At 37.8% G+C, this 27,749-nt stretch overlaps 1 protein-coding gene across 2 annotated transcripts in view; it reads right to left on the bottom strand.

The window, feature by feature from the left end:
* Positions 1-27,749, bottom strand: part of PPM1A (protein phosphatase, Mg2+/Mn2+ dependent 1A) — a 51,048-nt gene that overhangs the window by 8,902 nt on the left and 14,397 nt on the right. For both annotated transcript variants that reach the window (XM_056134196.1, XM_056134197.1), the window contains exons 2-3: positions 6,614-7,467; positions 2,323-2,440 (exon numbers count right to left, since the gene is read on the bottom strand). In XM_056134196.1, coding sequence (XP_055990171.1) covers positions 2,323-2,440; positions 6,614-7,447 — 952 coding nt within the window. In that variant the 5' untranslated portion in view covers positions 7,448-7,467. The remainder of the gene's footprint in view (positions 1-2,322; positions 2,441-6,613; positions 7,468-27,749) is intronic.

The following is a 27,749-nucleotide window of genomic DNA, read 5'->3' on the forward strand; positions in this document are numbered from 1 at the left end:
ATGAGGTGCCAAGGATTGAATCAGGGTCAGCATGTGCAACGCAAGTGCCTTACCCTCTGTACTATCTCTCTAGCCATAAAGAAATACATCTATAGGATGCAGTCTTTTAATTTGTTAGACATTCGTTACACACATTCTGCTCTTCTTCACTCCTCTGCATAAAATATAAAAGATTCTACTTCCAAAGTAGCAAAGTTAGTTTGGGCAGCAACTAGCAAATATTTTAATACATAACCAAAAGTGTAATATTAAATTGGCTTAGAAGGACCACAACTTTAAGTGATATGGTTTAAAGTATAAGCTTTTCACAATCCTAGAGAGTCAAATATTAGAAGGGCACAGAACAAAAGAGCAGAGCTACACAGCCAGGCTTTTTGTACTGAGTGAAATCAAATAGCATTTAAAGCAAATAAAATGTGGTTTAGTAGATCACATCAATTTAGTGTAGGCATGTATTTACACAAGAAAAAGAAGAAAAAGGTATTTGGTACTTGTTTAAGAAGCTGAATGTAGTATTTTTACTGTTTAAGACATGTAACAATTTCACAATACAGATAGTTACATTCTTTCTATTTTTAAATATAGCAGCAATTTTTAATTAATGTAATATCTATTGTGATTTCAGTCTCATCAAACCTACCTCAAAAAGTATCAAATTTATGACAAATTTCCAACTGGATAGAACAAGCATTTAACAACAACATATCAAAAATACTGAGTATTGATGTAAACTGTTCAATAGGCAATTCCTGCTTTATAATAGTAAATGTAAAACTCAATATTGTAACATAAGATTATGTATCTTAAAGTCATTATTTAGAATTGCTTTAAAAACTTATTTTAAAGAGTGCACATTAAAGAGGAAAATAGCATTTCTAAAATTTGATTCCACTTCCAAGTAAATAAAATTCATCTACTTACTCTTTATTTCTTTAAATCATTAAAACATTTATGCCCAAGTAACTTTTAAGTACCAATAAATTAAAAATATCAGCCTGTCCCAATATAGAATCTTTTGTTTCCTATTGTTCCATTAGCCAACAGTCTGATCCAATGTGATATAACTTGATAGAATTAAAAATGTTTTATATACTTGTAACTCAGACTGAAACGATTTATTAAAATAGGAAAATTCCAAGTCCTTTGGTAATAGGAAGGAGACACATTGAGTAATATGTTCAAAGATTGAAATAATTAAACAGTACGTATACATCCTATGTAGATATCACTAACCAGTGAGGGAAAGTAATAAAAACAAAATAGCAGCTATAGATAGCACTAAAAATAAAAATAAAAACAAATCATGATTCTAATATTAGACTAATTTAAATAACAAATAGCAGAAAAGAGAAAGTAAAATTAAAGTGCATACTAATTTTATAATGCAAGCACAGCAAATACAATAATGTACAGTGCTTACACGTTATTAGAGGTCTTTAATGTGCATATTAATGACATTAGGAGTCCCAAATACATTTTAACACTAAATAGGCATGTCAAGTTTCTCTGCTTAAAGAAACTGTGTAATCTACATGCTCACTGCATATACTCAGTAAGCTCAAATTTTCTGGAGAGGATGAATATTCAAACCAAATAGTAGCTGTAGCAAAGATCACTTAAATTTTGTGAAGTATCTGAAAGCATTATACAGAAGTTACAAATATCTATTTTTCTTAAAATAATTTGCAAATTAAGACAAATATACTTCTGAATTGCTAACTTCTTGATCTTTTTCAGCTTTAACATTCCTGCCAGGTAGAAACCAAGTATAGCTTCTATTCATGTCTAGGTTGGGTAGGTGAGAAAATTTATGCTAAGGCAAGAGACTTGAGTTTAAAATATATTTTTAAAAGTTGTGGCACATGAAAATTCTTAATAACCAGACAGTGATCTGAAAGATATTTTTCAAAAAAGTGTTTTAAATTTATACACACATATATCTTTCTTTACATAGAAAGATGGTATTCAAATTATCACCATCATAAATAATCTTCTTGTAATTAAACCACAGGTCAAGTTTTCCTGGCATAAAATTACTCAAGCTAATGAAATGAATTCATCAAGGATTTTAAAGCATACAGACACTTTTAGCTTTTTTAAACAAACATATCCTGAACAGAAAGTACAGGACTGCACTAGTTCTAATGTATAAGACAATCACATACATCTAAACAGCTACTACAGAAATACCCTTTTGCACACTTTTGCACACTAAATACTAAATGTCAAAGGCATGTAAAAAACTAAAGCTAGAATGTTAAAGTTTGATTGTGTTGAGGTTTGGCTTTAATAAAGCTACTTATTTTTTGTTAAATGATCCACCTTCTACTCTGCTTTCCAGGTACTTGTCCAACTCTGCCTCCTTCTTCACTGCTTCCGGTGATACTTTAGGAGCATTTGGAAAACAGATCAATATCACACTCATGTTGTCTCGACTTCCCTGGGAAGAAAAAAGTTTGAGAAAATATTTTAGGTTTTATTTTGCTCTGTAAGACTTGAAAACCTATCCTGCACCCCATGAAAATATGCATTGATTTTAAAGGGGAAAAATACAGTGCAAAAATGAAACCATCATTCCAAAGACAGGAAGAGAAACATCACAGTTTAAATAACACTGCTAACAAGCATTTTTCAAAATTTTACAGAACAACTTATTTCTATACATTTACTATTCACCTACTTAACTTGAAGTGATACTTATATATACATCTTCATTTACAAAATAGAAAATGTTAGTGGTATTTCTTAGGACAGGCTTTAAAGCAGTTACATTATTACTTGGCAAATCTGTAAGTATTATAAGTCGATTTGTTCCCTATAAGTATGAAATTAGAAATAAAAAACTATACAGTTCATAAAACAGCTTTTATCTTTATTATAGTGAAATAATTATTAGGCATAACAGATTTTTGTTTGGTTGGTTTTCAGGTCACACCTGGAGATGCTGGGATAGGGGGATGGGGCTATTCCCTGTTGGGTTTGGGCAGATCAGTCTCAGAAGTGGTGTTCAAATCCAGGCCTCCCGCCCTAGTACATCACCTTTGGCTGCATCTGTTGGTGTTTGGAGCTACTTCCAGCGTTGTGCTGGGGTGTGGGAAAGCACTCCTGGAGATTAAACCTGAACTTTTCTGTATGAACTCAACTGACAAAGCTATTTTTCCAGTCATTATGTTGATTTTTTAAAAAGATACCTAGGTATTCAAATTGATGCAATTTAAAATATTTGATTGGCACTGTCTGCCCCATACTCTCCCATTACTTACTGTTTACAACAAAAGCATTTTCTGCCAATGAGAAAAAAACTATTCATTATATCATTTACTTTTTTGGGGAGGAGTGGGAGTGGTGGGGAGAGGCACACCCAGATGTGCTCACAGCTTAATCCTGGCAGGGTGAGGAACCACATGGGAAGCCTGGGATCAAGTCATGGTCAGGTGTGAGCTAGGAAAGATTACTACCTGCTGTACTATCTCTCCAATCCCAATATCATTATTTATTTGGGAGGTGGGGAATTGGTAACACACCAGGCAGCACTCAGAGCTAGTCCTAGTTCTGTGCTCAAGGGGACCCTATGGGTAGTGCTTGAAGTTTCAACTAGAATCAGCACAGAATGCAAGACAAGTGCTTTAACCCTATTATTTAACCCAGAACCATACATCATTCTTTTTAAAATAACCTAAAGAATTTAATGTAACAATCACTGTCACTGTCAATATCCTCCCGTTGTTCATCGATTTTTTCAAGCGGGCCCAGTAACATCTCCATTGTGAGACTTGGTTGTTACTGTGTTTGGCATATTGAATATGCCACTGGGAGCTTGCCAGGCTTTGCCGTGTGGGCAAGATACTCTCGGTAGCTTGCCGGGCTCTCCGAGAGGGGCGGAGAAATCGAACTCGGGTCGACCGGGCCGGCTGCGCACAAGGCAAACGCCCTACTCCTGTGCTAGCGCTACAATATCTGAGGAAAATCTGTAAAATATGGCAAGTAATGTATTGAATAAATGGTAAAAGAGCAGAATACAAAAAAGATAAAGCAAAATTTAAACCGTAATTACTAAAATATAAATCTGACAAGAAAATGGCTTTTAGTTTCAGTAACCATACTTGCCAATTGCTGTAGAATAAATCTAATAAACTGATGTTATTTTCATGCATGCCAAGAGACTATAAGCATATACATCATTGTTCAGCATTCTCCAAATTCAGAAATTTATGGTATGCACTATTAAGCTACAGAGAGTATTCCGCCTGCACAGCAAAGCCTGGCAAGCTACCCGTGACATACTTGATATGCCAAGAAACAGTAACAAGTCTCACAATGGAGACGTTACTGGTGCTCGCTTGAACAAATCAATGAATGGGAAGAGAGTGCTACAGTGCTACTATTAAGTTATTGCTATAGTGACTTTTGGGGTTTGTTTTGGACTATACCTGGCAGTGCTCAGGGTTTATTTCCAGCTCTGAGCTCAGGGATCACTCCCAGCAGAGGCTGGGGGACCAGCTGGTGTGGCAGGGAACCCTAGTTGACCACATGCACGGCAAGCACTCTATCTATCTCTGTACTATCTACTGGCCCTTATATTGACTTTAAAAATGTGCTGGATGTTACATTAAATTATTTGTGTTGGATGTTGCTAGGATGTTGCTAAGCTAGGTTGGATTATTAACCTAGCTTCCAAACATGACCAGAACTTAAGATTTAAGTAAAGGGCAGGAAGATAGTTTAATGGGCTGGAGTACATGCTTTGGATGCGGGAGGCCTGTATTTGATCCCTGGCAACTCAAGGTCTCCTGAGACCTACAAGGAGAGGATCCCAAGCACCACACCATGAGTAGCCCTTGGGCAGGAAAAGATTTTAAGTTAATAAACCAAATATAAAACTATAAAAAACAGCTTAGACTTTCTATTTTTACATGTTAAAAAAAACCAGATAGCTTATTAAAGTATTAGAAAATCAACTTTTGTTTTAAAAAAAGTTAAATGAGCATTACTGACAAAACAGAACAATGTTGTAGAAAGAACGCTAACCAGAGGTCAGAGAGACTGTGCCCACCAGGAAAAAAAAGGGGAAGAACACTAACACTAGGTCAAGAGCTTTAATTTTAGAATTTGTCTTAGTGCTGCTACTGAAGGCTTATCTTTTCACAGGCATTTCCCTCAAGTCTTTTACATCCCCCCTCACCCACACACCCTGCCCATTTTTCCATTTTGGGGCCACACCCAGCAGTGCTCAGGAATTATTCCTGGCTCTGTGCTCAGGGATCACTCCTGGCAGGCTCAGGGAGCTTTGTTGTGGAACCAGAGATAGAGCCCAAGTTGGCCATATGCAAGGTAAATGCACTACCTGTTGTACTGTGGCTCCAACCCAGTCTTTTGCAATTCTAATTCTCTTAACATTATAACCTGTCCCAAATAACTCAGCAGTACAACCATACCAGGAAGCCTCAGTTAACAGCAGATTCAACATGGCCCCAGAGTGAAGGAAAACACACTTGTGGAGTGCTCTTCAATAATCCTCCTGACCTGTTTTCTTCATGTCCCTGCTTGCCCTTATCCCATTTGCTGAGCAACATACCTGACCCCATTTCTTGATGACAATGTTAACCTTATAAAAGTATATTCTTTCAGGGACAGGAGAGATAGTACAGTGGGTAGCACAGCTTGTCTTGCATGCAGCTGACTCAGGTTTGATCCCCCAGCACCCATTAAGGTCTTGTGAGCACTGCCAGGAGTGATTCCTGAGCTCAGAGCCCTGAGCACAGAAGGGTGTGACCCCCACCTCCCACCCAAAAACTGTAACCTTACAATTGCTGGGAGAAGTTGAAGAATTCATTTTTTAAAGTGCAAAAGTGATACAAGTAAATTTGGATTGTAGATCTCACTCAAATTGACTGAACTTTTTTTTTGCTTCATCTTCCTCATTAATTTAAAAAAAAAAAGGGTTGAGCTAGTTCACCTACCTTTATACATGAACCATTTGATCATTCCAACACCACCATGAGAAAGAGTAATAGAATCACTTACTTTTTTTTTTTTGGTAACTATTAAAGAAACTAATTTTCCAGAGTTTAGATGGCTTACCTTAAGTCACTTATGGTATCATACAGAATTCTTCTGATTCCATATCCAGATTCTATTATATTATACCAAATCATTATTCTTTTTTTGGGGGGGGGTCAGGTAGGCATACACACAGTGCTACATATTTATTTGATCAGAGTCTCAAAGTACTTCCATACATTTAGTGATATCATATGGTAAAATACTGAAATAGTATTCATTATGCCGACTTTTCCTTTATTAATCTACTGTATCATTTTACTGATTATCTTTTTACCTTTGATAATCTACAATATTTAGTCTGCAATATTAAAAAATTCATGTAGCCATGACTACTAAAATACTAAACATTCAAATAATTCCTGAATATTTGGTACGTGGGCAGTTCATTTCTTAAAATGTGTTCCTATATTTTCATAAATACTGTAAAAGTGTCTTGTGATTGTGCCAAAAATTTACTTCTAAGAACTACAGGTTCTATAATTAAATACTAGAATAGTCATTAGGATAATAAAATCATCAAAAAAAATAAAAAAATAAGAGGTTTAGCTACCTTATACAAACAAGTGTCGACTACTTCATTGCAAACTTTTTCAAGGTCATCAGTGACTTCAAGTCTGGATCTTACAAAATCACAGAGCTCTTCATTTCCCATAACATCCCAAATACCATCACATGCCAGGATAATGAACTGATCATCTTCTTCAGATCTTTCAATATCATAGACTTCAGGCTCTGGCGAGACAAGCTGCTCTGTAGGACCTTTTCCATGAACACATTTGTAATCAAAGTCCCCAAGAGCCCGTGAGACAGCCAGAGAGCCATTTACACGCTGAATCATTACAGAACCACCTGCATTCTGAATTCGTTCTTTTTCCAGCGGATTACTTGGTTTGTGATCTTGTGTGAAGAAATGAACTTTCCTGTTCCTACAGAGTAAACCTCTTGAGTCTCCACAATTAATGAAGTAAGTATGATGAGGAGAAATTAAGACACCCACTGCCGTTGACCCACTTCTATCTGCACCATGTTTCTTCTCTGACATAACTCTCATGTGTTCATCAATCTCCAGAAAACCTGTTCTGATTCCATTCTTTACATTTTCCACAGAAGGAGCTCCTGCAGATCCTTTAAAATCCTGGTTATTGGTGATGTGATCTAACAAATGCTCACAGCAGTATTTGGCAACCTGAGAACCAGCATGCCCATCATATACAGCAAAGAACGACCATGTTTCAAGTCCACTTGGCAAACCGATCACAGCTGTATGTGCATCCTCCATTTCAACTCGCCAGCCTTGCATGCTGCTTAGCCCATAACGCAACCCATTACCCTGCCCCTGGGCATTATGCTTTTCCATCTTTGGCTTGTCTAAAAATGCTCCCATTATGTCTTGTACCTCTCCACCTGCAAAGAAAGAGAAACAGGAAAGTTAATAACTCTCATATAAACAAAATATATCCAAAAATCTTTTAAAAATTAAGAATACAACAAAATCTTTACAAATTTACAACTCTTGTGATAAGCAGACATTTATTGCTGACTTGGAACCTGGATATTAAGAAGGAAGAACTGGGGTAGGGAGAAGAAGGCTGAAGAGCTTTACCTCAGAACAGACAATGAGCAAAGAAACCTAAAGCATAAGAATAAAGGTGGCTGAGTGACACTCTACACTACCCAACACACCATACAACTTGCAGTAGAAAGGAAACTTGAAAGTGTTTTACATGAGCTTTGCAAAGCATTTAAGGAGATATCAAACACATGGCTCTTTTAGGTAATCTCAAAGTAAGTTGTACATATATAGCATTTAAAAAGACTAAATACATTCATAAGACATGTGAAAAGTCTACCAACTCTATTATTATTATTATTACTACCACTACTATTGTCTTTCAACTATTCTCAGGCTCAGTATTCCAGGGAACATGTGTTGGGGACCAAATCCATGATTTCTGCATGCAAAGCATGCTTTCAGCCCTTTAAACTATTTTTTCGGTCCAACTCAAATATTTTAACAAACATTCAAATCCCAAATTTCTAAATTATAACTTCAAACCTCTGAAAAAATTCAAAATATATCCAAATACTTCTTCAAGTCTTTGTTTTTATTTTTAAGCCTATGACCCAGCTCTCTTAACAGGATTCAATACCGTGCCTCTACTCTTTCCAGAAGAAAAGTACTCCCATCTTTTAAAATCTAGTTCAAATTCGGGGCTGGAGCAATAGCACAGCAGGTAGGGCATTTGCCTTGCACGCGGCGTCCAACCCGGGTTTGATTCCCAGCATTCCATATGGTCCCCCAAGCACCGCCAGGAGTAATTCCTGAGTGCATGAGCCAGGAGTAACCCCTGTGCAATGCCGGGTGTGACCCAAAAAGAAAAAAAATCCAGTTCAAATTCTACCTTGTCACAAGGCTTTCAGTACTTGATAAATTCAGTAAATTACTAAATTGGTTACCACAATGATTTATAATTATCCAAACACTGTCTGCTCTCAGTATCATTCACGTCTTTTTTTTGTTTTATTGAATCACCGTGAGATATAGTCACAAAGCTTTCATGTTTGAGTTTCAGTCATATTATGATCAATCACCCATCTCTCCACCAGTGCACATTTTCTACCCCCAATGTCCCCATTGTCCCCCCTCTTTTCAACCCTCCCCCTGCTTCTATGGCAGGCAACTTCCCCCACACTTTCTACTTTGGGGCATTATTATTTGCAATACGGATACTGAGAGGTTATCACATTTGGTCCTTTACCTTCTTTCAGCATACTTCTCCCATCCCGAAAGATCCTTCCAACCATCACTGACTTAGTGATCCCTTCTCTATTTCAGCTGCCTTCTCCCCCAGCTCATGAGACAGGCTTCCAACTATGGGGCAATATTCCTGGCCCTTGTATCTACTGTCCTGGGGTGTCAGTCTCATATTATTTTACATTCCACAAATGAGTGCAGTTCTTCTATGTCTGTCCCTCTCTGACTCATTTCACTTAGCATGATACTCTCTATGACTATCCACTTATAAGCAAATTTCATGACTAGACCTTTCCTAACAGCCGCATAATACTCCATTTTGTAGATATACCAAAATTTTCTTTAACCAGTCATCTGTTCTTGGGCACTCGGGTTGTTTCTAGATTTTCTATATTCTGGCTGTCATAAGACATGTCATTCACATGTCTTATATGTGATCTAGACTGATTTTCAACTGTCCAGGAAACTATATGTGTTTAGCAAAGTTCACTATTAATATAATAAAATTAATCTACTGCTATTCTATTACTCTAATGGCAATAACATGTATCAATATTATACCCTATGATCACTTGGTTTAAATAATAAAGGGAACAAGGGTATAGGGACAGTCTTGTGGAAAACTAATCTTATCTTTCCTTATAAAAAGAAGGTAAAAATTTTGGCCTGGAAAAAGTCCAAACCAGTTAGGAGATTAAGAGTTATGTTGATTTCTACTCAAGTAGTAACCTAAGAATGCAGAGAGAACCCCACATTATCAAATTAACTAAAAGCAACCAGAAATTAGATTTTATGGACGTGAAGAAGATATAGATTAGGAATAAATATTTAGGTAAATCAAGATGCAGATCTGAGTCTAGGGGATAGACAACTCTAGAGATACTAAAAATTCTGAGAAGCAGCTCAGAGCAAGTAGAAGAAAAAATACTAACAAAGAACTTGCCAACAAACTCCCTACTCTCCTTCTTTTTCCTATTACAAACTAATATACAAGGAGAGACCTGGCTAATTAGCATAATTAAACAAAATCCTGCCTTCAACTCTGCCCCTATTAAATTACAAATAGAAGGTAATGAAAATTATTTATTTATGACAGTACACGCCAGATTAGTTTTAACACCACAATAATACACATTACCATTGAGCAGTTTTTATTGGACAAAGTATGACAGTGACACTAAAATCAAATGGTAATTGGATAATTACAAATCATTCTGATAAGTGTTTTACAAGCATCACCTCACTTATTCTCCTCAACAATCCTCTAAAGTATGTAACAGTCTTATCTCCAATTTATAGAACCTTAGAGAACCTAAAGAACTTGGCTAAAGTCACTCAACTGGTAAGTTTACAGGAATCAGAACTCTGTAACTCAAAGCTGCCTGACTTTAAAGCACCATTAACCACATCAAGGAAACAGTCCCATGATGTTTGTTACAAAAGAATTATCTTTAGAATATTTAAAAAAAAAGATTAATACATCAGATTTCCAGGACAAGGTTGAAACCAGGCATAAGTCTATCTTATGAAAAAGATGAGCTGGTATGCCTACATAGGAAGAACGTGATTGAGCCATAGTGAGGGTAAGTAACTTTGCTGAAGATTAAAAACAAGCTGCATTATCTCTGTATCTTAATTCCTTTAGCTACGCTAGAGGGGAAAAGAGTATTATACTTAACAGACACATATTCATCTAGCATTCCTGATCTGCATAATGGGCATATAATACTTAGCACTGAATGTTGCTGCAAGGCTTAAATGGAAAAAATGGATGCAAAGTAGTTACATAGAATGGTAAAAATTAAGCACCAAGCAAATGAAAACTAAGTTTCCAGATTTTGTCATATACAGATTCTGGTATTGGCCTAGAATTTTATTCTCCTAGAGAAAAATCCAGGACTCATTTTCCAGGTGTATATGTAGCACTGTCGCTATAGCACTGTCCTCCCATTGTTCATCCATTTGCTCGAGCGGGCACCAGTAACGTCTGCATTGTGAGACTTGTTGTTACTGTTTTTGGCATATCAATACACCACGGGAAGCTTGCCAGGCTCTGCTGTGCAGGTGGGATACTCTCGGTAGCTTGCTGGGCTCTCTGAGAGGGGCGGAGGAATTGAACCCGGGTTGGCCACATGCAAGAAAAATGCCCTACCAGCTGTGCTACTGGTCCAGCCCAAGGTGTATATGTAAAACTACCAAATATATAATTATTTAAAGACAAAAGGGGCATGGTTCTAAAAACAAATTCAAAATGTTTGGAAAATATATATTAGAAAAGTAAAAATGTAATAAACCAAGCCAACCTTATGGTAAAAATTTAAGCTCAACTTCTTAAGTGTAAAAATGCAGTCAAAGGTGAATTAATAAATTTGTACTTGGACTTTCACTTTCTGAAAATAGGAAATCTATTTTTGAAAATTCAGAAATCTTACCTCAGGAGTGGAGAAAGGTAAGACTCTTGCCCTGCTGGCAGCATATGGTCCCCTGAGCACTGCCAGGGGTCATTCCTAAACACTGAGACAGGAATAACTCCTGAGTACTGCCAGGTGTGGTTTAAAAAACAAAAAAATCTTACCTTTGTATACAGTCTTGGTAAAGTCAACTATGAGTACATAATCAAGTAGATACGTAAATATAGTATCAATCAGAAATTACTTATAAATAATGTAGCACTGTCCTACGGTTGTTCATCGATTTGCTCGAGCAGGCACCAGTAATGTCTCCACTGTGAGACTTGTTGTTACTGTTTTTGGCATATCGAATATACCATGGGGAACTTTCCAGGCTCTGACGTGCGGGTGGGATACTCTCATCTCCGAGAGGAACGGGAGAATCAACCCCAGTCAGCTGCGTGCAAGGCAAACACCTACCCACTGTGCTATTGCTCCAGCCCTTATAAATGCTATTATTTTTATATATACTAAGCTAACTAATTTCCCATTACATGGTATTTTAGTCAAATTATATTAAATGTTATATAAATTAAATAGTAAATGTAGGGGGATTTAACTTGTTCATGAATTTAAGTTAGTTTTCTAAAAATTCACCTCAGTTAAAATCTCCTAATCTAGGGGCTGGAGCAATAGCACAGCAGGTAGGGCATTTGCATTGCACGCAGCTGACCTAGGTTCGATTCCCCGGCATCCCATATGGTCCCTCGAGCACCGCCAGGAGCAACTCCTGAGTGCATGAACCAGGAGTAACTCCTGTGCATCACGGGGTGTGACCGAAAAAAAAATAAAAAAGATTTCTTAATCTAAACTGAGCCTGTTAAGCCCCCACTAGCATTATCAGCTGACCTTTTCAAAACAAAGTACCATGACGATCACAAGACTCAATTCACTTCTGATATAATCAGAAAATTTGGCAAACTTTTTTCTTTAAAAAAAAAAAACAATTTCTAAATCAATAACTTCTAAAGGCAAGGAAGTCAGTAAAGTTTCATTGCCTAAGCCAATGGATAATACAATCATATCAAAAAATCTTGAACTTGATCATTTGGTTTAATAAGCTCAGAATTATCCTATCTATCCACTCATCTCCACCCCCACCACAAAAACAACCAAAACAAAAAGCCACTCTTCTCTATATTCCTTTGAGATACATGAAAGCATGGAAAATGGCTTAATTGATAATCAGGCAGAGTCCTTTAGCAAAAAAGAAAAGAAACCCATACAAAATTTTCACTATTTATGAAAACACAATCTGATTAGAATAACTCTAGGCTCTAGATACATAGAGCAAAACGGACACATGTAGACAATGTAAAAAAAAATTAGCAATAGATGTCGAGTCTTCTTAATGTTAACCCCTCTTTCACTGAGAAATACCAACTAGACACAAAAGGATCAAAAGATCTACTCAAAGAAAACTGCTAAACAGCTGTTTGGAGAATGGAAGCTGGTTTTGGTAAGCACAAAGAAAATTTTGGCTATAAAAACTGTGGAGGGAAATACATAGTAGATCTGAGAAAGAAAAGAAATCCAAAGGCTGGGGGAAAATTCAAAGGAAAAAAAATGGAACACTAGATAGGAGCATGAACCATGGCAGCACTTAAGTTATATGTAGCAGGATGTGGAACATAAACTTTCTACTACTACCAAATCTTTAATATATCCCACACTGTCCACTAATGCTTTCATATAAATATACTTAGCCAAAAATGAAAACAAATGGCTGGTTGACCTCAGGACTACACATTTACTGAATGACAGGATGTTAAGCAATGTATTGCATAGCTGGGGGTTAGCAAAAAAAAAAAAAAAAAAAAAAGGGCGGGGAACCCACTTAGAGCTGGAGAGATAGTGAGAAATAGTACCAAAGATAAAGCACTTGTCTTGCAAGTAACTGCATATGATTTCCAGAAAATGGCCAGAAATGACTCCTGAACACAACAGGGTGAGGAGTAAACTTTGAGAACACTGGGTGTCGCCTATCTGCTCTTTCATCCACCTCCGGTAAAAAAAAAAAAAAGAACTCTTTAGATTCAAAGGATAATACAGTTACCTTTTTTTGGGTGAAAAGTGGTTTGGGCCATACTTGGTGTTGCTCAGGGGACCATATACAGTGCCAGGGATCAAACTGGGAGTGGTTAAGTGCAAGGCAAGAGTCTTAGCCCCTATGCTAGCAGGTTTCTGGTCCCCAATTTTGCTGCTTTTTAACTTCCCAAGCTAGGAAACAGAGTGAGTCACAAATTTTATATTTGTAATTCAAGGCATATCTATGTAATGATAAACAAGCAGGTGAACAAAACTTTAATTTGAAGGAAAAAATGTTTCTCTGGGTAATTTTTCTCCCATTTGGGTATGAAAATTTTATTTCTTAAATAAACATTCATTTATACAAATTTTATTTTGATAATTTGTAGAATTAATCAGAACCAAAAAGAGAGAAGCAATCTCTCTAAACCTGTTTTATAATAAGAAAGAGAAATATAATTATAAGGCTAAGAACCAAAACTAGGTTTCAAGTTCTCCTGTACATTTGTAAATAAAATAATGGAAATCTGAAAACATAAGCTTTTAAGAATATGTGCTGTCAAAGAAAACACAAAACATAGAAACAATACACAAGGCAAGTACAGTAACAAAGTACTTATAAATTCTGTAGCACTGTCCTGGTATCCAGGCCTCTACAAGTTACAAAACAAAGCAAAAAGTTCCTTTCTATAACCAGCTGGCCCTTGCACACTGTGTGGCCAAATATGACCCCTAAACCAATATCTACCAAACACCCCAAAAAGGCAGCCCAATGAATTGGAGAATATATTTACAAATCAAATATCCAGTGATTAATATCCAAAAACTATAAAGAGTTTATACATCAACAACAAACCAAGAAAAAGAATAAAAATGATCAATCTGAATAGAATTTCTGCAAAGATGATGCAAAGATGGTCAATAGTTACATTAAAGATATTCATTATGATTATAATATAAATGTAAATCACAACAATGAGATGTCATCACCTGCCTATGAAAATGGCAATTATTCCAAAATCGAATACAATGTGCTGGAGAGGATGTGGAGAGAAGTACTTTTGGTAGGAACGTAAGTTGTAACAGTCACACACACAGCACACTGTAGGTTGTTCATTGATTTGCTGGAGCGGGCCCAGTAGTGTCTCCATTTTGAGACTTGTTGTTACTGTGTTTGGCATATTGAATATGTCACAGGGAGCTTGCCAGGCTTTGCCGTGCGGGCGAGATACTCTCGGTAGCTTGCCGGGCTCTCTGAGAGGGGCGGAGGAATCGAACCCAGCTCGGCCGGGCTGGCTGCGCGCAAGGCAAATGCCTGGAAAAATTCTTAAGCGAAAATGAAATATTCTATACTATAGTTAGCTTACTTCTTATAACCAAAGTATATAAAGCACTATTCTGAAGAGAGATTTGCATCATCACCCTCATTTCCATCAGAGCATTATTCATAATAGCTATATGCTGGAAAGAACTGCAGTGCCCATTATCAGATGGCTGGCTGGAGAGAATGTAGCATACACATGTAACTAATACAATTCTGCAATAAAAAAGGATGAAATCCTGCCATTTGCAACATGCATGGGCCTAAAGGATATTATGCTAAGTGAAGTACAATGAAGACAACTGTATGATGTCACTCACGTGGAGGATAAATTAATGAAAAAGCAAAACACAAACTCCAACTATTAAGAACAAAATTGGCAGAGGTGGGGTAGATAGAGTAAAAATATTTACATCATTTAGTAAAAAGACCAATATTTGTGATAGTGACAACATACAACTCCAAAGTATTTACTCTATCAAATTTTCCACTAACTGATCAACTTAGCCCAAAGTAACAAAAGCTTAACAAGTTATAAATTAAGCTGAACAAGAGCTTCAGAGATCCCCAATCCTATGTTACCCCTATTTGGAAAGGGGTAACAAATGTGATTAAATTAAGAATCTTGTGGAATGATGATTCTGAATCTGGTATTCAGGCCTCTAAAAACTAATTGTTTGGGGCTGGAGCAATAGCAGAGAGGGTAGGGCATTTGCCTTGCACGCGGCCGACCCGGGTTCGATTCCGAGCATCCTATATGGTCCCCAAACACTGCCAGGAGTGATTCCTCAGTGCAGAGCCAGGAGTAACCCCTGAGCATCGGCTGGGTGTGACCCAAAAATCAAAAAAACCAAAAAACAAAAAACAAAAAAATAAAAACTAATTGTTTTAATAAGAGAAAAGGAAAAGATGTGGCAGGCTTAAGAGAAGGTGATGTGAAGACAGAATAGATTTGAAGAGGCGAACCTTAATGATGAGAATGATGTGGCTATAATCTAAGAATTGTCATTAGCAACCAGAGCTGAAAAAAGCAAGGAATGTATTCTTCCCTTGAGGTTACAGAGAGAACACATTACTACTGATACCTTGATACAGTTGTGGTACTGATTTTAGACCTGTGACCTTCTGAACTGTAAAAGAATAAATGCATAAAAAACCATGAAATAAGAACATTAAAAATATTAAGAGCCAAAAAAAGAAAATTAAAAGGGAAAAAAAACAGCTCTTATTTAAAGTAGCATGAGGGGCCGGAAAGATAAGTACAGTGGGTAGGGTGGTTGTTTTGCACAAGGCTACCTGAGGTCCAGCATCTAATATGGTCCAAGAGCACCACCCGGAGTGATTTCTGATTGCAGAGCCAGGAGTAACCCCTGAGCACTGCCAGATGTGGTCCCCAAACCAAGAAAAAAAAATAATAAAATAGCATGAATAACAACGAGTTAAAAAAAAAAACCCTACAGAAAACAATCTATAAGGGATAAAAGAAAATAAGAGGAAAAAATGGTTTGGTATAGATAATAAAAAAAGAAAACAGTGGGTGGATTTTTGGGTTTTATGTTTTCGACTGGAACCATTTCTGGTGGGCTCAAGACTATGCAGTATGGAGACTGTAATGTCTCTAACATACAAAGAACATGCTCTATTATTGAGCCACATCTCCAGTTCCCAAAAGTGAGCAGATGAAGAAAATAAACACAACAAACAACAATGCAGATTCAAGTAGATAATAAAAAGAAAATAATGGAAGACAAATAATTTAATTCTAAACAAAAGGAACATTTTAACTTGATTAAAATTTAACTAGAAACTGGCAACCAATACTAAAGCACAATTTTGGTGAATAAAATACAACTTAAGTAGTAAAAAAAATAAAAAAAAAACCATAAAAGTAAAAACTCAGCCACAGGTGATAGGCAATAATGAATATCTAAACTGTAGATAGGGCTGGAGCGATAGCACAGCGGGTAGGGCGTTCGCCTTACACGCGGCCAACATGGCCGACCCGAGTTCGATTCCTCCGCCCCTCTCGGAGAGCCCGGCAAGCTACCGAGAGTATTTGATATGCCAGACACAGTAACAACAAAGTCTCCAATGGAGACGTTACTGGGCCCGCTCGAGCAAATCGACGATCAACGGGAGGGCCTTTACCTTTACCTTTACCTTAAACTGTAGATAGCTAAAGTATTATATTCTAATAAAATTGACATTAATGTGTAATAGTAAACAACAGAAAGTTATTATAACATTTTCCAGCACTAAGAAGAGCACATCATCCATGTAGAATTACTAAAAACTTCAACACAAATACACAATCAAGAGATTAATCAAAATAAAAATTCAGTAATAAAGATGCCACTGTATAAGGAGCTTTAATATGGGCAAAATATACTAACCTAAAACCTTAAACCTTACCCATTGTACTAGCTCTGCCCCCATTTTTGTGATATTCTTACAGATTCACTAAATGAATCAAGAAAATGATTATGTGAAGCTGGAGAAACAGTACAGTGGGTAGGACTTTTAACCTTGCATGTAGCCAACCCAAATTTGGACCCTGGTACCCAATGTGGTCCCCCACACACCACCAGCAGTGATCCTTGAATGCAGAGAGCCACAAGTTAGCCCTGAGCAAAGCTGGGTGTGGCCCAAAAACAAAAACAAAACAAACAAAAAAATGAAAATGAGTCCTTTTTCAGGTTTTTGTTCTCCAGGAGCAACTGCTTTAATACAGAGATTACTAATCAGGAACTGATCAGTAATTTTCTTGAAATTTTAAAATATCAACTTATTCTTTCTCATTCTTTCTCCCGCAAACTCCCCACCCAGCACCTTTTTGGTTTTGGGCTATACTCAGCAGTGTTCAAGACTTAAGTTATCCCTAGCTCTGCACTCTGGGATCATTGGTGATGCAAAGGGGACCATAAAGGATGTGGGGATTGAACCTGGGTCAACAGCATACAGTGCAAGCAGTTACTCAATGTACTATCTTCTCGGGCCCGCTGCCCCAGTATTTTTTTTGGGGGGGGGGGTGTCTATGACACATTTATATAACCGTATCATAACTTTTCTGTACCACTTAACAGGCTTTTGTAAATAATTATAGTATGATGCCATTTGATCTGATAATGTCAATAACTTTTTCTTTGCAATTTTATAGGGCAGCATCAGGCTTTAGCTTCCCTTTTTTTTTCTTCAATAGTGGCAAATATATGACTTTTCAAAGTTATTAGCATGCTAGCTTCTCCAATTGTAACAGTTTCCATATTTTGTTTCTTGTCGTAAAATATTTACTTCTTCAGAACCACAAATAATATTTTCTGCAAAAGTTCTCTATAGGGACACTCATATAATAGCTGCCTATCAATACTGCACACTCCTTAAATAAAAAGTCACCCATCAATTTCTTTACAATGTCAAATATAAAGAAACATGTTTTCTTTGTAACTGCTGTATTCTTTTCAGCATAAATATCAAGCTTGTAGGTATAACTTCCGGGCAAACACAATTTATAAATTTTTATTCTCTATTTATGTCATGCCTGGAATGTCTTGGCAAAAACAGACCACCCTGTCCATGGCACCATTCTCTGATCCACTATAATGTTTCTACCAGATTCAACAGCATTTTGAAATATATCAACAATTGCTTGAAATGTATCAGTCAATCTTGGGTTCTAGCTATAATACAGGCAAAAACAAAACAAAATAAAAAACAACTAAGAAGTACTTAAGAGTAGACAAAAAGCAACGAGAATTTAGGGCACTTTTATGCCTATGTTTATATACATTTCTTTTTCAGGCCAATAACTTAATTTTTAATCTTGTAATATGACAATGAAAGTGTTCATTTCTCCCATTGTAACAGGTTCCCAGGACTGCTGGAGACAGCAATGATCATTTGTAGTACATACTTTGTCAAGAATAATTTGTACAATGAAAAAGGGCTCTTTTTCTATTAGAAAAGATGAAGTCATGAAATTTGCTTTTAAGTGGACATGGAGAGTATCATGCTAAGTGAAATGAGTTAGAAAGAGAGGGACAGACATAGAATGATTGCATTCATTTGTGGAATATAAAATAATATGAGACTAACACCCAAGGACAGTAGAGACAAGGGCCAGGAGGATGGCTCCATGGTTTGGAAGCCTGCCTCATGAGCTGGGGGAGAAGGCAGTTGGGATGAAGAAGGGACTACTAAATCAATGATGGTTGGAGGGATCTCTAGGGATGGGAGATGTGTGCTGAAAGCAGACTAAGGACCAAACATGATCTCAGTATCTGTGTTGCAAACCATAATGCCCGAAAGTAGAGTGAGAAGGAGGCAGGGGGTTGAATGGGGTGAGGGAGGTGGAAGGGATATTGGGGACATTGGTGGTGGAAAATGTGCACCAATAGAGAGATGGATATTTAATCATTGTATGACTGAAACTCAATCACGAAAGCTTTGTAACTGTATCTCACGGTGATTCAATGAAAAAGAAAAAAAGCTATTTCTGTCAGTATTTTCCATCAAAAACTTCTCCAGGGCCTGGAGCGATAGCACAGCCAGTAGGGTGCTTGCCTTGCACGCGGCTCACTCGGGTTCAATTCCCAGCATCCCATATGGTTCCCCGAGCACCGCCAGGAGTAATTCCTGCGTGTAGAGCCAGGAATAACCCCTGAGCATCGCCGGATAAGACCCAAAAGGCAAAAAAAAAAAAAAAAAAAAAAATACTTCTCCATATCGGGCCAGAGAGGAAGTACAAAGGAAGCAATGCATGTGGCTGGCCCTACGTCAATCCCTGGCATCCCATATAATCCCCAGAGCACCACCAGGAATGATCCCTGAGCACAGACCCAGGAATAACCCCTAATCATCATTGGGTACTTCTCCCCACAAAAACAAGTCCCCGAAACTCCTCTATTTTTCCTCTTATTTTTTTGCTTGAACCTCCGGCTCCGGGCACATCTCTTTGATTCCACTGTTCTTCCTGCATTAACATATGCCTCAGAGACCTGGGCCCTACGCAAACAAGATGAGAACGCCATTCAGGTCTCCCAAAGAAGAATAGAAAGAGCTATGCTTGGAATATCACGTTTCACTCAAATGAGAGAACGAATCCGGAGTTCTGACATCCGTCGACGATCAAGGATCAGGGACGCTGTCTCATTTGCCAAGGTGTCGAAAATCAGATGGGCTGGTCACGTAATGAGATTTAAAGACGACCGTTGGACTAGAGCTGTTACTGATTGGATTCCACGGGATGTCAAGAGACCGCGTGGCCGCCCACCTACCAGATGGTCAGACTTCTTTGTCAAGGTCATGAACGATCGGTTTGAGGCCCTCCATGTTCCCGGAGTGAAGAGATGCCATTGGGCTACACTAGCACGCGACAGGGACAAATGGAGACGTTACTGGCGCCCGCTCGAGCAAATCGACGACTAACGGGAAGTTAAGTGATTAAGTGATTTTTACTTTTAGGCCACATTCTGCTGTGCTCAGGGTTTCCTCCTTGCTTTCATTCAGGGAGACTTCTGGTGGATTTAGGAGGTACCATGTAGGGTGATGGGGATTGAATTCGTGTTTGCTATGGGTAATGTTAAGCTCCTTACACTCTGTACTATCTCTCCGGCTAATCACTGTCCTTTTTCTTATTTGCTGCTATTCTTCACTGTGAGCAGTATCTGAATCAGATTTGAAACATTCTTCCTCAATGGTATATTTATGAGATTCACTTTATAATCAATATATATTAATAAAATTTTCATCTGAAAAGGAGAGTATCACTAATCTTAAATCCTCCTTAGCTTGCAATTAAAGATTCATCAGATGAATCACCTATCTCAATATCAATGTTACCTATATTCTAATGGGTACAAAGTTTTCAATGCTAATGGCTGCTATTTGTGATAGCACAGCGGCAGGGCGTTTGCCTTACACGCGGCCAACATGGCCGACCCGAGTTCGATTCCTCCGCCCCTCTCGGAGAGCCCTGCAAGCTACCGAGAGTATCTCGCCCGCATGGCAGAGCCTGGCAAGCTACCCGTGACGTATTCGATATGCCAAGCACAGTAACAACAAGTCTCATGATGGAGACGTTACTGGGCCCGCTCGAGCAAATCGATGAACAACAGGAGGACCATGACCGTGACTTAATGTTCAATATAGCAACAAAACATAATTATATAAAAGTATAATACAGTATAAAAATATTATAAAACAAATTGCAGTGCCCAAATCAGACTTAATTAAAACATGATCACTATATAAGCCAATTACAAAATGTTTTTAAAGCTTTATCAATACTAGATTAGAAAAAATATAGGTGATACACTCCAGGACTTTAATATAAGGGATATATCTGAATATCCAACCCCAATAGCAAGTAAAAACAAAACTCATATTACATCAAGTTGAAGAGTTTTAACACAGGACATGAAACTATCACAGTAACAAACAGGGTGCCTATTTTTTTGTGGAAGATATTTATATACCATATAACCAACAATGGGTTAATAGAGAATTCACACAACAAAAATGTTGCAATTCAATAAAAAAAAAAAGGACAAGACATAAATAGACAATTCTTCAAATGAGAAACAGGTGATCCACAGACATATTTTTAAATGCTTAAGTTGGTTATTATTAGAGAAGTACAAGTCAAAAAAAAAACATAATGAAGTATCATCTCACACCATGAGAATGGTCTATATCCAAAAATCAGACACAACAACTATTGGCCAGGATACCAAAAAAAAAGAGAACTCTGATATACTACTGGTGGGAATGCACAACTGGAGAAGACTATATAAAAAATTGTATGTTGATTCCTTAAGGGGAATTCCATGACTGGAGAGACAGTACCTGAGAGTTAAGGTGCTTGCCTTGTACACAGCCAACCGGTTTGATCCCTCACACCATATATGGTCCCCAGAGTACCCCAAATGATCCCTGAGCAGAGCCAGGTGAGATCCCCAAACAAAAAAACTGTTTTTTTTTTTTAAAAAAAGGATTCTCCATATGATCCAGCAAACTGACTAGCTGGTAATTATTCACAGGATACAAAAATACAAATTTAAAAGGGTATTTGTACTCCTATATTTATAGGCAAAACATGTACTCTACCTAAATGCCCTTAGACAAATTGATAAAAAAGCTATAATGTATATATACTGAATAGAACATTACTCTCATTTATAAAGTAAAATTGCCCCTTTTAGGACAAAATGGATGGATCTTGATGCAACTATGCTGAACGAAATAAGGAAGTGAAAGGAGAGGGGAGCGCAAGAAAAGGGCTGAAAGGTTTTGGGATGTTGAGATGGCATTGGAATGTTGGTGGTTAGAACTGTGAAAAGTATACACCTAGAGAGGATATGAAGGTAAATTTCTGAAGTTCCCCAATATTAACCAATGATAAATCAACACATTTTCACAGAACTAGAATATCCAACTGAAGGATGTCCACTGCCTCATATCAATCTGCAACCCAAATCAAGCACTGTTTCCCAATTATAACATGAAAATATCAATGATTGTGAAATATTAAGAGATGTTAAGATATTAAGATACTGCTAAGTGTTCCACTACAGAAAGGTCTGTGCTAAACTAATTTTGAAAAATAATAAGATTAAAACACTTTATTTTAATGTCTAGCATTTACTGGATAATACTGTAAAATGAAACCCCTAGCGTTACCTAATACACTTCCACCCACTCCAGAGGGAAAAATAGGGAAAACTTATTATCTGATTGTAATATGCTAACAACAGATCATCTGGAAATTGCTATAAAATGTTTCAAACAACTTTATGAAGTTTGTAGGTTCATAATTATAGAATAGTTAGAAACAAAATAAATGATGAAAAAACCTCATCAAAAATCTAGATTTGTCCAACATTACTCAGGAAAAGTCCCTCTCAGTGAAAAAGTAAAAACCAGGGGTTAGAGAAAGTATAGGAATTAAGACACTTTCTCTGCATGTGACCTAACCAGTTCAAATTCTAGCACCACCTATAGTCCCCTGAGCATCACCAGGAGTTACACCTGAGCACAAAACCTAGAGTCGGCCCTGAGCACTGTCAAGTGTGACCTAAATATTTCCAATGACCCTATAAATAAAGTCAGAATATTTAATTCAAGAACTACAATGAACAGTCAAACACAAAGAGAAAATCCAAGAACTGAATAAACGTATCATGACAGATTAAGGTAAAATGTTATTTGAGAGGCCAGAGAGATTAATACAGAGGTTTAAGGCTCTTGCCTTGTATGTGGCTAACCCAGGCTTGAGTCTCTTTGGCTACAAATGGTCTCCCAAGCACTTTCAGGGAGCGGAGTCAGGAACAGCCCCTGAGCCCTCAGGGTGTGGCCCACTCAGTCCCCAATGTTATATGAAAGAAAATGAATCTAATAGGTATACTCTAGTAGTCAAATTGAGAAAAATGTCTAAGACTTGAAAGTCAAGTTAGCTATAAATCTAAATGCATTGGACTGGAGCGATGACTCAACAGGGCAGACAAATGCACACACACACACACACACACACACACCATGGATAATTCAACTTACAAAAGAATATAAATAAAGCAATCATGAGTGTCAGTGAGCAAAACAATTTTTTGACATTACTTTATCAGAAATTAGAGTTCACAATTAGTAAAAGAGAAAAAATATGTAATTGTAGGAAAAGAGTAAAATGATAGATATGTACAACACATTAATTTTAAATGTTGATTTCCAAAGTGTTAAATGTATTAATAATTTGAAATGTCTTTGTTGTATTAAAAAATAGAATTACAAAACAAAATTAAAACTAAGTCATGTGCTAAAGATAAAAATTCTTGAAATACAAAATAATATTTGAGGGGCTGGAATGATAGCACAGGGGGTAGTGTGTTTGCCTTGCATGAGGCCGACCCGGGTTCAATTCCCAACATCCCATATGGTCCCCCGAGCACCGCCAGGAGTAATTCCTGAGTGTATGAGCCAGGATTAACCCCTGTGCATCACAGGGTGTGACCCACCCCCCCAAAAAAAGCAAAATAATTGTGAAACAAAACTGTGAAGCCTCCTAAGCTAAAGAAACAGATGCACAGAGATTCACATTTAATAGCACTATTAGAGAATAGCACTATTAGAGAATAAAATAGCACTATTAGAGAATAAAAATGCCCCCATGCCAAGGCTGGGATAGAACGGTACCCACTGGGACTCAATGCCTGTAAGAGGAGCAAGGAATAACTAGTTACTAACAAGTTAATGCCTTGGACTACAGCTGAGCAGAACAGAACTATAGATCTTTGTGTCTCATACTTGGAAAGACAGTCATGTTTTCAAGCATGAGGGTTCAGTAAGACATGGTTTCAGACTGGAGTCTGAAATGTAGGCAAAAGGGTCCAGGGTCAAGATGTAGGCAAAAGTTAAAACACTGGTAAGGATAAAAAAAGAAAACAAAAACAAAAAACCTATTTAATATGAGACTAGAAAACTAAATTTCAAAACACTGAAGAATAGATGGCAAACAAGATCAAGAATTGTTATTCTATCTAGAAAAAAATGTATCTTGGAAACAATTCAAAATGTGTACATTTAGGATCCTCCTAAAGTTAAAAAGGAAAGATGACACCAACATCCCAGAACCACCACCATGTAAGCTCACCTACTGGCCCAGCTTTACAGACTCACTATTAAATCTTGGAAGAGATCAATTCATAACAAAAATTTCTTGGATATCCAGGTCCCGAGGTGAGAATGCTGGGGCACTTTTGAAAGGTGGGTGGGCCATGCCCCTGCCCTGCAAAGTGCCAAATGTCACACTCACACCCCAATAGCTGCTGCTTTGCCTACAGCTGGACTCTACCTAATGACTGAGCTCCTCAGAGATGCCAAACTGCTAAAATTTTCAGGTACTCTGGCGTTTTGACTGAGAAATCTGGGGACTTTCTGGAGTAGGGATGAGCAGCTTTCCCATTCCCCATAATCCTGGAAACCCTGGCAGCCACACTCACATCCCACAACTGCCACCAGGCTAGCTCACTGCCCAGTTAAATCTTCTGGATTTTCTGAAGCATGCCACTTCCACTTGCAACACCTTCAAAACTCTACAATACTAAAATCCCAGTAGGAGGACACCAGATCAGATAGAATCCAACTAAACTTGATTAATAAAAACATTAACACGGAATGCTAAACTAGCAACAACAACTTAGTAAACCCTCTGACAAAGACTTAATGTTCCCAAGGTGAGATATAACAATTTTCACAAATTTTCTTTTGCTCAAGTACTTTTTTTTGATAATTCCATTAGACATTTAAGTAACAAGCAAAATAAAATAAATTAATTTGGGTCTGCTTGTGAGATGATTAGGGAAATGAGGACAATGATGGAGGGAAGGTGACAGTGCTCGTGGGATTTGAGATGGAATATTGAATGGGCGTAACAAATGCATCATGTACAACTTTGTTAACCATGATATCTAAATGAGAAAAAAATTTTAATAAAATTAAAAGACATCAAAGCGGGAAATTTAAAACAGAAACTAAACCAAGATAGATGGCTATTAGAATGTACATGAGAGAACTTGAGAATGAGAAAAATATCCACTACTATGAAATTAAATTCAAAGTAAATTTGTAAAATAGAAAATGATGGTGAAGTGTCTATAATTTAACAGAGATTAAGAAGGAATATTGGAAAATCAGCATTCAAAGATGTAAGGGTTGGGGCTGGAGCGATAGCACAGCGGGGAGGGCATTTGCCTTGCATGCGGCCAACCTGGGTTCAATTCCCAGCATCCCATATGGTCCCCTGAGCACCGCCAGGAGTGATTCCTGAGTGCAGAACCAGGAGTCAGCCCTGAGTATCGCCGGGTGTGACCCAAAAAGCAAATAAAAAAAAATGGAAAACAAAAACAAAAAAAGATGTAAGGGTTAAGGAATTTTCTGAAACTGAAGATTAGTTTCCAGATTGATACAATATATTTCAGTAAGCACTTATAGTAATATCATATACATATATATGCCTAGGCATACCAGAGAAATGTACTCAGAAGATTAAAATGGTAAAACAATACTAACATTTGTACCACACTTAAAATATCTAAGCTCTAAGATGTTAGAATACAGAATAACTATCACTACAACCTTACAACAGACTATCATTCAGTTCTGTTTAGAACTTGCCTGTGGTTACACAGTGAACAACGATAACAGGAAACATAAAAGGGAACCTTTTATTTGAAAATGTTTTAAATTATATTTTATTTTGGATTTTGGGCTACACATGACAGTGGTCAGAGCCTACTCCTGGCTCTACAATCAGTGATCATTTCTGGTAGCCTGGAGGACCATATGTGGTGCCAAGGATTGAACCCGGGTAAGGCAAGCAGCCTACCCACTGTACTCTCTCCAGCTCCCAAAAGGGATCTTTTTAAAAACTGCCAGAGGGCCCAGAGGAATAGTACAGGGGCTTACAATATCTGTCTTGTAAGTGCCTGGTCAAGAGTTCAAATTCTCAATGTCTTACATACACCAAGGGCAAACCTAGTGTTTCTGCTGTTGGTGATCTGTGGTGCCACAGTGATTTCTAGACACATTGCAGTCACGTGTGAAAAGTACCTCAACTTAAGTGCATGCCCCTGTGCATTGCCGGGTATGACCCAAAAAGAAAAAAAGAAAAACCTCAAGGATGACTTAATCAACAGACTGGAAACAAACACAGTAAGTAAATTTGCTGGTGTTGAAGAAATAAAAATAAAATTGTGTTCACTTCAGAATCCTACAATACTTTAAAAAAAAGAACAATGGAAAGAAGAAAATCAAATTCTCTAACAGACCAAGTGATATAGCCTCATAAAATTTTAAGTAGTGGAACTGGAGAGATGTGATAGAGGGCAGTTGCCCATAGGGCACTTGCCCATATGGTCCCCTCCTGGGAACTGCTAGGACTGATCCCCAAGCACTGAGCCAGGAGCACTGAGCACAGGTGTGCCCTCCTACTCAGAAAAAACATTTTTAAGTAGTATCCCTTGAACCTTAGGAACTATTATGTAAGATCTATATATGTCAAGCTCCATGGAACACAACAGTGTTTTCTAGGCTAATACCAACTTTCATTCCAACTGAGAAAACTGGACACCAGTAAAATAATCGCAATTTACTCCATAGCAAAATGGAGCTTACATTTAACAAATGTTTCTCTGATATCTCTAAATATATTTATAATCTAGAAATAGCTGAAGACCTCTGGGACTCAGCCACAGCCATGCTAGGAAGGGCCTTATGCATGAAGGAACTGGCAGAGGAACCCAGGTATGTGGGACCTGGGGCTGAGATCTCCAAGCCTGCTCGAATCGGGACTGGGCCTCCTCCACCAAGATCCCCCCATCTTCCAGTAGCTAGACAGTTACACCCACCAACTGCCGTGTAACCCCATCAACGGCCAAGATCCAGAGACTATAAAACCAACCTCTCGGAAGCTTATTGTCTAGTTCTTGCTCTCAGAGAACCCGGCAGGCTACCGAGAGTATCTTGCCCGCATATATGCCTAACTGGGAACACCTGTAAAGGTGATTGGAGGCTGCCCCAAAAGCCTCCATCCCTCTCGGAGAGCCTGACTGGCAAGCTACCAAGAGTATCCTGCCCACACAGCTAGCCGTGGCGTACGATATGCCAAAAACAGTAACAATGATGGTCCTCATTCCCCTGACTCTGAGAGAGGCCCCAACATGCCATCTGGCTACACTAGCACATGACAGGGACGAATGGAGACGTTACTGGTGTCCGCTCGAGCAAACTGATGAACAATGGGGTGATAGTGATAGTGATAGAAATATTTAAATTCTCACATTTCCATTAGAGGTAAAAGTTTCTTACAGAGCCTGTTCTTTAGTTTGCAGTTCACAGGGTCAAAATCTCTAGAATATTGTTTTAACTCCCCCCAAGGAGTTATAAAAATATTTTCACAGATTTCTCTGGTTAAATGTTCTCATTTTTAAATTAAAAAAAAAATTTTTTGTTTTTACATGCCATTCCTGGCAGTTTTAGAGGACCATATATAGTGCCACGGATCAAACTGAGGTTGTTGCATGCAAGGCAAGCCCCTTAGCCCTGGAATTCTCTCTCCAGCCCTGGTTAAATTGGTGGGGAGTTT

The sequence above is a fragment of the Sorex fumeus genome, unplaced genomic scaffold, assembly GCF_029834395.1.
Source record: "Sorex fumeus unplaced genomic scaffold, SorFum_2.1 ptg000098l, whole genome shotgun sequence".
Lineage (NCBI taxonomy): Eukaryota > Metazoa > Chordata > Mammalia > Eulipotyphla > Soricidae > Sorex > Sorex fumeus.